Below are 11,257 nucleotides of genomic sequence, written 5' to 3' on the forward strand. Positions count from 1 at the left end.
GAGGCTGAATGCATCGCAGCATCTGATGCTACCAAGAAAGCTGTGTGGTTACGAAAGTTCATCGACAAGCTGGAGTGGCATCCTCCATTGATGGTTCTGCTGTATTGTACAACACTAGAGCCATAGATTGAGCCAAGGAATCAAAGTCCTATCAATTTATAAAGTACATTTTGCATCACTACCATCTTATCCAGAAGATCGTGGATTAAGATGATATCGACCTTTAGAAAATCGATGGAAAGGAGAATCTAACCAACCCATTTACTGAAGCCTTGGTATCAAGAAGTTCGATGATTATAAATCGAAGATGGGTATAAGATACTATACTGATTGACTTTAGTCTAAGTGAGAGTTGTTGAAAATTATGTCCTAAAATCAATCATTTAACGATTGTACTAATTATAAATATATATGAATTGATAAAAGTTATTGAGCTTATTCATCACAAGGATACATCTTCTTTAGAATTTTTGTGTTGTGATGAAGTCCTTAGGACCACTTTTGATTGATAAAGAAGGATTTATCGTGTGGTCTTTAAACTAGTTCATGATAAAACGATACACTATTACTAGGACAATAGCGATAATCAAGTGTAGGTCATTATGTGCCATATGCGTTGGTTGTCCTCATAACCAAGTAGTGTGGAGATACTGATATGACATACAAGTAAAATATAGAAGTACGTGTCATTGAACATGACCAACTACAGATCACTCTACTGTCAAGAGTAGCTCGCGAAGGATATGGATATAAGTGTCCCTCTGATCTGAGATCATCATAGTGACTTGCAAGCAACTTATTATATTTTGGTATCAGATTATCTGAATTTTTAATTCAGTAATAAAAGATTTTTAGACATAGTCAAGTACTTGTGGTAGTCGATGTGTGAGTCAAGATAAAATTGATCCCTCCGGATTCAGGAGTTAATGTTATTTCAATTTATTAAAATCTGAGCATGGATAATCCATATGATGGATTTAAAAGATTAAAATATAATATAGATAACTATTTCAGGATTGATAGTTAAATTCGAGGTCATCTTAAACATTAAGGTCAAAAGATGAATTATACGGTAACCATATGCTAGTAGGTTCTTGAATATTGCTTTGCAATCATTCGACCTATTCGGATGTTGGATCCTATTGCTAGATGGTTACATCGATTAGTTTAGAATTTTTTTTTTATGCTACGGACTTAGGTTTGAATCTATGGGATCACACTCAAAAGAAATTTCTGATTGATCATGTGGCTGATCAACGATTGAGAATCGTTCAAGGGTGTAATCGTTAATTCGATTGATGATTAACCTTATATAAAAGTTGTGATAAATTAATTCACTAAGAGTTGGTGAATTATAGGAGGATTAATTAGCAATTAGATTGTTGATTAGCTCAATTTGATGGAGCAATGAGGTTTGAATCAAGTCTAATTAAATTTGATTCAATTAGGTTTAACCTGATTAGGTAATTAGATGACTTAATCGCTAAGAAAGATCAATTTTTAATTTGATCAGGACTTAAGTTTAATTATTTTTTAATTGTATTAGAATTTTATTGAGGAGAGAAAGAGTTCTCCCTTCTCTTCTTCTTAAAACCTCTTCTTCCACAACCTCTTATTCCTCCATAAGCATCCTTCTTCAACCTCTGGAGGTGTTTAAGAGATCTGAAGGAAGGATCCAGATCAGCTATCAAGATGGTCTTCATGTGAGCTAGCACTCCCGAGGAGGTCGATTAGATCGGAGCTTCGAGTAGACTATCCATAGAGGTCGGACATCCTGTGCGGCTGCGAACAACCAGCGAGGACCTCTTTATCACGTTCATCAGCAGCGGCGATCATCGATCCGCATTCAGGTATCGAGTTCTGAATTCAGATAGATATAGATTTGATCTACTGTCAACATCCATACATGCAGATTTTATTTTCAGATTTTATATATGTCATATATCATGTCACGGATCCTAGAGTAGGTTGATTTAATGATTAGATCATATATATGTTTGATTAATATGATTAATATAGTTGCTTTTCGCTATGATTTATTTTAAAAAATTTTGAAATACATGCATGAAATTGCCTACAATTTTTCTCAAGAAGTATTGGTATTTATTTAGATTTTCAATATAAGATACTTATTATCTTCTTTTCTAAAAATATTAGAGTTCTATGATCAACTTACTTTTAATAAAGTTTTAGATTATGATTATCAGCTATTGTTTATAATAAATGTTTACTAAAATTATAGTTTTTTTTTATTAAACTTTTCCTTTATGAATGTGTCATTATATTTTTTTTGTTTTTGAATTCTTGCTTTCAGTAAAGTTTTTCTTATTTTTAATGAAAACCTACTCAAATTATAAGTTTTTATTTATTATGGATTCTTCCTTCAATTAATGCTTATTAAATTTATAATTTTTTTATTAAATTTTTTTTTAATGATCATGTCATTATCATCTATTTTTTTATTTAATTCTGCTCAAATTTGACTAATATCTAAAATAATATCAATTTTATATCCGTATGTAAATAAAAAATATAGATATGCTAAATATTTGACTCGTATCTATATTCATTTATAATAAATGTGGAGATATTTAATATCTAATTCATATTATTATCTATTTAGAATAAACATAGATATTAATTTTAATACCAATTTAATATTCTTATCCATTGAAAAATATGGATCTAAATATAAATGCACCAATATTCAATTCATTTTCAACCCAAGCCTCCAGCCTAACCTTTAGTCCAACCTGAAGTCAGTCAACCGGATGGCCTCAAGCCAGGTTGGATGCACTTCCAAGCCTTAAAATGGCCAACTTTGAGCGGAAATACGAGCAATCTGTCTACATGTTGGGAAAGAATTGAATATCTAATTTTTCCAAGTTGCAATTTAAGATCTAATTCAAATTGCTAAGGCAACCAACCCCAAGCTTCAGATGGCATCTCTTATATTAAATCTTTCTATTAAACTTTCCACCATTTGTATAGCTAAAATACTCTTACAGCTAATAAGGCACATCACAAATTACAACTACTCAAACCTTCTATTTCTATGAATTGCTTATCACTCCGAAACTCCGGACGCGATTCACTATTATTAAGATTTACCTCATCCTACCTGTAGTTTATCTAAAGATTTTCTCAGATTATAATTTTCAGAATGTTTTTCTTGTTATGCCGATACAAATCCAAACAGTTCTTAAGATACATTATATCTGTAAGAATTGTGCATCCACTCGCTTGTAACCATCCTCCCTGCTACTACCACAGATTCGTCTTAACCAATAATCCAAACATTCTTGTCTGAATCAGATGCAAACGAAGTATTATCATCCATTAACTGAATAACGTCATTGACGTCTTGTGCACAAGGCTTGTCAAAATAATGGTTTGACGAAAAACACACACACACACACACACACACAGAGAGAGAGAGAGAGAGAGAGAGAGAGGAGTGTTAGACACTACACAGAGCATGATCAAAATAGAAAAAAATAAAATATCTGAACAGAATACACTGAGACGAACTATTTCATATATATAACCTGTGATCATCTCTTTCTATGTCATCAACATGGTTCAAAACAACACAAAACATACACCAATACCAATTGGCACAACAGCACTCGAGCAACAATACAGGGAGGATTTCGTTCCTCGAGGACGATACCAGAACTACCAAAAGTGATCATGATGTTCTCCTATTCTCCGTTGACCCAATGGCAGGTAACAGTACTCTTTCTGCCAAACATGAGAAAGATTGGCAGCTCCTGACTCTACAATATGGTGCAGGAACAGGTATTCTTCTTTGGCAAGTCATCAACCTTCTTTTCTGTTCAAAAGAAAGCAGCAACAAGTAGTTTAGACCATCACAAACTCCTTGTATGTTAAAATATCCAATCTTTGGTTAATTCCAAATTGTTGTATGCCCTATGTAAAATCAGGAAATGGACCAGCTTTGGGCTAATACTCATGGATAGAGAGAAATCTATGGTTAATCATTTTGAAATTAATTAGATTTTTATTCGACAAGGAAACAGCTAGAAGATAAGGAGGAAATGCAAACTAAAAGGAAACTATGATGCGAAAAGTTATAACACAGTATAGGCAAGAGCATATTATTTGTCAAACATCCCATCCAACAAACTTTCAAACCGCTCCTTGTTATGAATTCTTAGGTTTATTTCTCCAAAACAACTTTAATAAGGTACATAGTTTTAATGTTAAAAGCCAACCTTGTATCACAATGCTAATGCATACTGTCCTAGATGAAGATAGTGTAATATACAAGTTCAGTTTGGCAGGAACCATCTGTGCCAACAAGCAAACAGGCAACAAAATGAATTCGCACTAAACTAAAATTGCTCAATCCCACTATTTCACAAGGTTAGCATACTCCAACCAGGGATTGGTTATACCATGTTAAAAACAGTTATATACCAGAGTGCAGATGCATTCTTGTCCGATTGAAGGAAGTATTATATATGAACAAAGCCACCCATGAAGCTGATGCAATGCCAAAATTACATCAAGTCACACTCACATCACCCAGCCCCAAAATTTCTATTAAGCTAATAAATATGTACCGACCAAGGCTCAGCCCAACTGTTCCATATCCTCATCCTTGTGGAGGAGGTCTAAGGTTTGAATCATCATGATGTTATCTGGGAGTTTTAATTTCTCTCTGCAGGAATATCATGCAAGATCAATTTTCAGGATCTAGACAAGTTCTTCATCAACTAAGATTTGCACCATCACTTGCATGACTGTCTAGCTCTATGTGCAGAGAGTCAAAAGAGTACCTGAAGGAGCTCCATGCAACTCTTAAAGTGCATTTAGAACATTTTCACGGGATTTTGGTAGGTCCATGAGCCAACATGTGCAATCAACACATGTCAAACCTGTGTGGTGTGCGGGGTTTCACCAAGCATGTCAGGCCTGGCAGGGTTAACAGGTCAGCACACCCGAAGTTAAATCGACAGCATAGTAGCTTCCTCTAGACATGAACATAGGCCAGGCAGCCAAACCAAGTTGTCACACAGGAAGGTATATACATTTATGCCCAATCAAGACACGTTGAGGTAAAACTTATAGCATGCAAATTTTGAGCCATGCTTAGGTGAAGCAAACAAGCTTGCTCCCCCAACAATTTAGTACAAAAAATCATAAGTTTATGCATGTATAATAGTGTTATTATATATTTTATATGTTATAATCAAACTTACTTTAGTGTTTTGTGCCCTTACTCCAGTGCTTCTACTCCTCTCTCCTATCTTAATCATTTTTAAAATCAAGAGGCGATAGACATGTCAAGTGGAGGACCACTGGAAGAATACAAGGTCACCTTGAAGCAACAGTGGTACAACTGCATGTTGAGATCTGCAAGAGGCAGTGCGAGGAGAGACTGCCCAGGAGACACCTTGTCAATCAATGTCTCCATCCCTGAGAAGGTTATTCCCCTCTAATTGATAGCTTTAATTTCTAGTCTATGGATTTACCTGATAGACAGGTCTCCCAAGGTTCTCTCTCTCTCCCTCTCTCTCTACACTATGTCCTTCAGTTGGGCAGTGATTGACCTGACCAGGACATTGATCGTATCAGACCAGTCCATTTGCAGACCAATAGTATAGATATCATGCTAGCCCCAAGCTAGAATGTTATATTTGACACTCAAAATGTGAGTCAGCTTTAAGTCAACTTTGTCCCAACCTGTGTACCTGCCACAAGTTTAGAGCATCATTGGTTGGAAGATCATGTTACCTTGTTGTGCATGCATTAATGAGCATCTCACAATGTGTGAGACCTAAACAGGATCTCACAACATATGGAAAGCATAAATTAATCATTCGAGCCTGTTTTCCATTGTATGCATGAAACAAGTTCATGTACACATTTGACATGCCAATCCTACTCTAGGGTTGACACAAGTTTCGTATCTGTCATGCAACGAGACAATTTGTAAAGACCATTTGGCTTGGCATGTACAGTCCACTCTTGCTCTTCACAAAGAAACTTGGCTTGACTTTGAGTATTAATGGCATCCAGTGAGGATCCACTGGCTTAAATTTGTTTACACATTCTATGCTACTTATATTGTTGTATATATAAGCCTACTTGAATGCATAAATTTCATGATTATCATACTAAGAACCTCTATACATGAAGCATAAGTATTCCCTCATCATGCTTCACACCAAGCAAACAATTCTTACAAATACTTAACGTTTGTTGGATACTTATATCCACTAGAGCTACCAATTTAGTGAATAAAATTCTTAGAAGCTCTTTTATATCTCGATCACTAACCAAAATTTACACGTGCAACATGTGTGGAGCATGGCTCTTTTATATCTTACTGTTCATTGAAAATCATTCTTTATGCTGTGCTAAAGCTCTCTCTCAAATATCAGTCAACTTGTCATTTCACCAGGGAAAAAAAAGCAAATTGGAATTGGACAACACTTCTTTAAGCATCGAAATTGAGAAGAGGTACTTAAAGAAATTTAGAGCTCACAACCTATAGCATCAAACAAGGTCCAACTAACCTGTTTTTGTCTTAGTAGATGATGGTTGTACAACAACATGCATGGTGATAGCTCCCCCAGGAAGCTCGCTGAAAGGTGGCTTACACTGGGCAATTGTTTTGTTGTTTTCTAAAATTTTGCCCGCACTTATCAGCTTCACATCATTAGCCACCTTTGGTATAATCTTCTTATCTACATAAAAATATTTTCTGAATCAAATGCTAATAGAAGTCAACAACAAACAGTAAGATAAAATAACAAAAAATGGATTTTGAATAAACAGTATCACTACGTAAATCATAAGTACCAAAAAATTACAATAAGAAAGGGCTTTAGAATTCAGACATACTAATAAGGATATTCAAATAAATCCAGTAGTCATCTTTACCATGTAAATCTCCTAAAGTATACCATGTAAAGGTTCTAGCAGATGCATTCTTCAGTACATTATACAGCCTGCTAATATAAATGAACAGTAATATAAACTAACATTGCTATTGAAAGTTCAAATCCATTCTATAAGCAAGAATTGTTATATTTATTCCCATCAGAAGGCTCATCATGTGACGATAATTACAGAGCCACGGACAGCACAAGACATATCTATTTTTCCAGATAGAATATATTCCTTATGTTGATAAAGAGTACAACATCTTTTTCCTCAAATGTGCTATTCATAACAGTAATACAGTCAACAAATGTTTAAGTTTTATCACAAATATAGAATTATTATTTTGTTTCAAAAAGCAAGCTTCTATAATGATATTTCTAATTAAACAGCACATACTATCAACAAAAAACAGAGGCCTTCATACCTCCAAAGACAAACCCAGTGACAAGATACTTCTGTCCCATCATCATATCCCTTTTAGGGTCTGCCTCCTAACTTCTCCTTACATACTTCTAATTCTCACTCCCCATGCCCTCCGATCTTCCCACCTATGATTGAACTCAACTATGCTTATCATGTCTCCAGGATCTCCTTTGTTGCCTAGAATTTAAGCCATATATGTTTATTGGAGTCTCACATATGCAAGCAAGTGTTGCATGATCGACTGTGCCACATAGTTCAGCTAACAACATACTAAACTATCACCATAGAGATAGATGATTTTATAGCATATACACTTAAGGATATCCTAAAACTTGACTAAAGAAGAATGTTGATGGATTTGGATAATAAGGTGAATTCTGGGCACATGAGATGCACATCACATAAGACATAAAACTTTATATCGACTGATCACAAAAATGTCAACAAGAAACTAAGATAACAAAAGAACAAGAGTTTCATGGGCATTTCAGTGCCACAAGTCAATTTTCAACTGAGAGGCTTTTAGATTGGAAAGCAAACCAGCATATTTGACTCTCAAAATCACGAAACATGTGCAAAGACAAGCAATGACAACACACAGTAAGATATGCAAGACATGTCTATTTGGACAATGTACAAAATGGATGCCAATATTGTCTCGATTGGCATGAAACATAATACAAGATTAGTGGAGATGGCAACTTGTGAATTACCCGTGAAACCAAATAATTGCTGCAAATGCGGTGGCAGAAGATTTCAAGAGGAAAACTACCCATACTAGTAAGCTAAATATGTATAGAAGTCAGCAATCAGTCATTTGCAACCTTTAGACCATGACATCAAACTGAAATTTGCCACCAAAAATTCAGAAATGCATATTCAAGAAAACTGACTCAGCTCTGACATTTAGCTACCAAGGACCCTTAAAGGCACAGTAAATAGAAAATATAAAGAACCAAAACAAACACAAAATAGTTTAGTCGGTGAAAGGCCACTACATTACCCCACCACCTGCTACACAAAACAAACAAATAAAAAGACACTGAATTTAAAAAGATCAGCTCAATTCTAGAGAAATTGAAGCACTTAGCATAAGTTATTGTCGAGTATTTAGAAAAAGAAGTTATAAAAGAAGCAAATAGAGTGGACATGATTACAAATGCTCTAAGTTCTAAATGAATCCAGCAATTTCATCACATCCCAAAAACACATGGAAATAATTGAACAAAAAAGGCTCCATTCTAATAAAACTGCCAGATTTCGCATGTAATATCACACACAAGATCATTAACGTGAATTGAAATCCGAAACAACAGCAATTAAAAAAACAAATTGAGAATTCAAACACTCTTTTTCTTTTATTCCACTGGCATTGATCAGCATAGTAGGCAACGAACCGAAAATAGAACTAATTACAGAAATAAATTGCACGATAAAAGATCCGAAAGCCCAGGTCTAGGGAACAGAAACTCCTACCTCGCGGCCACTCAGAGATTATTCTTTCTTTGAGCATGGCAACCGTAGAGGAGGACGAATACCGGATCGGACCGATGTCTGATCCATCGTAGAGCCGGAATTTAAGCTCGACCAGATCCTCTTCCGGCATTTGATCACTTCAAGACCTTCCAAACTCCGATCTACCTCCAATCACCAAAAAAAAAAAAAAAAACGGCCAAAGATCACGAAATAAATGCCCCCAATTGCTCTGCTCTGCCGAATTAGGAACCCACCCACCTAACAAAACCCCATAAATTCAAGTGAGACATCAAACAGAACGGTTTAACCCAAAAAGAAACGGAAAAAATGAAGAAAAATTGCACCTTTGGTGATGAAATCCAGCGAATAAGGTCAGATCGGCGTGATGCGAGCGGCTCTTCCGATGGATCGCAGTGGATCGCTGGGCTTTCGAGGTAAATCGCCGGGAATCGGGAAAGAGAGCAACCCGCGAAACCCTAGAACGGTAAAATAATTGTTGGCTTAGCTACGCTTAGGGTTACAGTTAGGATTAGGGTCCAAGAACGAGCGGGTCCGTGGGAATAAGAAAAAGAAACAAAAGTAGTGAGGAAAGATGAGAATAGAAGAGAGAGAAAGAAGAAAGAAAGCAACGTAACCGCATACGAAGTTGGAAGGGAAGTGCATTCGGAGTTTCTGCGCCTGCTCCGCCTGACCAAATTTGATTCCCTGCAAGATGTGACGCGTGGGCTCGGCCCAAAATATTAGCACACCACATTTTACTTAATTTAATTATTTAAAAAATCATTAATCATAAGTAATATAATATTAGTGTATATTAGCCTCTAATCTATTTATCTATTATTTTATTATTAAAAATAAATTTTAAATCCACACAATCTAGGTGCCTTATACGTGGCATATTCCAGTTAGGAGATTCTATTTCTATGAATTTGCATACTAGATTTAACTTAATTAATTTAATAATAGTTAATCACCTTGTATAATCATGTACTATTTTGGACATGCTTGCGTATAGTTTAATAAGAACTTATGAATTGATAAGGGGTTAAAAATATAATGGCAATGAAAATTAAAAAATTTAAAATCTAAGTGCTAATGGATGATCTAAACATTCTGATAATAAGTGCTTTGAGTTCTGCCTAATACAAATTTTATTAACTTTAACATAATTAAGTGATGTTTGTCTCATCATGCTCCTTCCTTCAATTCAGATAGATACATCATACGTCCCTTTTCATTGGAGAACATCATCTTGTAAATTTTATTTCTTGCTGCAATAATGCTAAGTCGGTTGAAGTTATGTATCATTTATCATGGCATTTTTTTCTTTTTTTGGTAAAGTTTACCACGACATTTAATGTTACAAGATTTCCCAGATAGATTGTGGTTGGAGGGATGTCCATATGCCTTCTACCTATGGATCCTCGCGTGGGATAAGTTTTATCCAACCTTTACCGGTAAGTGGTCGATGGGTCTCCCACCCGAAGCGTTATCGGCAGGATGACGGGTTGAGCGCCGAGTGATTTCCCGACATAAGAATAACCCACTGGCATAAAAGGAAAGAAGAAAAACGTGGGTGGATAAAAATGTCCAAGGCTTGGACGCAAGAAGACAGGTGGGATAGGTGAACGGGTGATTGGGACACGGCTGCCCATGCCGACATGCTGCCGCGCCGACAGCCGAAGAGCATCTACGGTTGGGGTTTGGAGGAAAAAAAAATGTGAGAGCGGCTGGATTATGTTGCCGATGATGCCCAAGTTGGTTTCCATTAGCTGGTTTGTGGCTTGGATGATGGTCTCGACTCCAAAGGCAAAGTACGTAGCAGTGGGACACTAAGCCTTTTCTGGCAACTATAGTCACGAGATTTTTTGAACATTCTGATGCAGGACCATCTAATAAAAACATCTAGACTTAGTCACAAGTATATAAATTAAAAAATTATTTTATTTAAAAATTAGAAAATTTTATAGTTACGTGAATTCTAAGACTATAATTTTGTGAGAGCTTCAATATTTTATTTTTATATGGACTCTTATTAAAATTTTAGATTATTTATATAAATTTGTTATTGTGTTAACTGATCATACAATTTATTCTCAAACTATTGAGTTATCTTCTTTTTCTATTTTTTTCTCTCTCCCTCCTTTTTTTTCTCTTATTTTTTTTCTTTTTCTGAATTATATATAAAATTGCTTGTCTATAATAGTACGTGTTGCTACAGAAATCTGACTCAAGTCGAATTAGCTAGAGTTGAAGGGCGATTATGGCCTCTCAAAGGCAAAATCTGCAAAGCAAGTCCTAATCGGAGCTTACTTTGGTGGGAACCTTCCGACACTCAAGTTAAAATTTCTGAAACAGAAAAGAAGGCGTGTATTAAGAAAATATTCTACGTACCTCGAGGGTCCCTTTAAGACTTCTATTTATAGATAGAAGTGAGAGC

The 11,257-nt window shown here is 35.5% G+C and overlaps 1 protein-coding gene across 1 annotated transcript; it reads right to left on the bottom strand.

Moving 5' to 3' along the window:
- Positions 1-3,521: 3,521 nt before the first annotated feature.
- LOC105034644 (membrane-anchored ubiquitin-fold protein 4) lies at positions 3,522-9,424 on the bottom strand. Its single transcript, XM_019847053.2, has 4 exons — positions 9,162-9,424; positions 8,818-9,075; positions 6,549-6,719; positions 3,522-3,835 (listed from the first exon to the last, which is right to left on the bottom strand). The coding sequence occupies exons 2-4, from the start codon at positions 8,945-8,947 to the stop codon at positions 3,780-3,782; spliced, it is 357 nt and encodes a 118-aa protein (XP_019702612.1). The 5' UTR covers positions 8,948-9,075; positions 9,162-9,424; the 3' UTR covers positions 3,522-3,779.
- Between the last annotated feature and the right edge of the window lie 1,833 nt (positions 9,425-11,257).

Source organism: Elaeis guineensis, chromosome 1 (genome assembly GCF_000442705.2).
Source record: "Elaeis guineensis isolate ETL-2024a chromosome 1, EG11, whole genome shotgun sequence".
In the NCBI taxonomy this organism is placed as follows: Eukaryota; Viridiplantae; Streptophyta; class Magnoliopsida; order Arecales; family Arecaceae; genus Elaeis; species Elaeis guineensis.

What these genes read in the sequence shown, in the direction of transcription:
- LOC105034644 (XM_019847053.2), bottom strand. Translation starts at nt 8,947, where the DNA reads ATGCCGGAAGAGGATCTGGTCGAGCTTAAATTCCGGCTCTACGATGGA. An exon ending in AATCTCTGAGTGGCCGCGAG is followed by an intron (nt 6,720 to 8,817) that starts GTAGGAGTTTCT and finishes ATTTTTATGTAG; the next exon opens with ATAAGAAGATTATACCAAAG. An exon ending in ATCTACTAAGACAAAAACAG is followed by an intron (nt 3,836 to 6,548) that starts GTTAGTTGGACC and finishes TCTTTTGAACAG; the next exon opens with AAAAGAAGGTTGATGACTTG.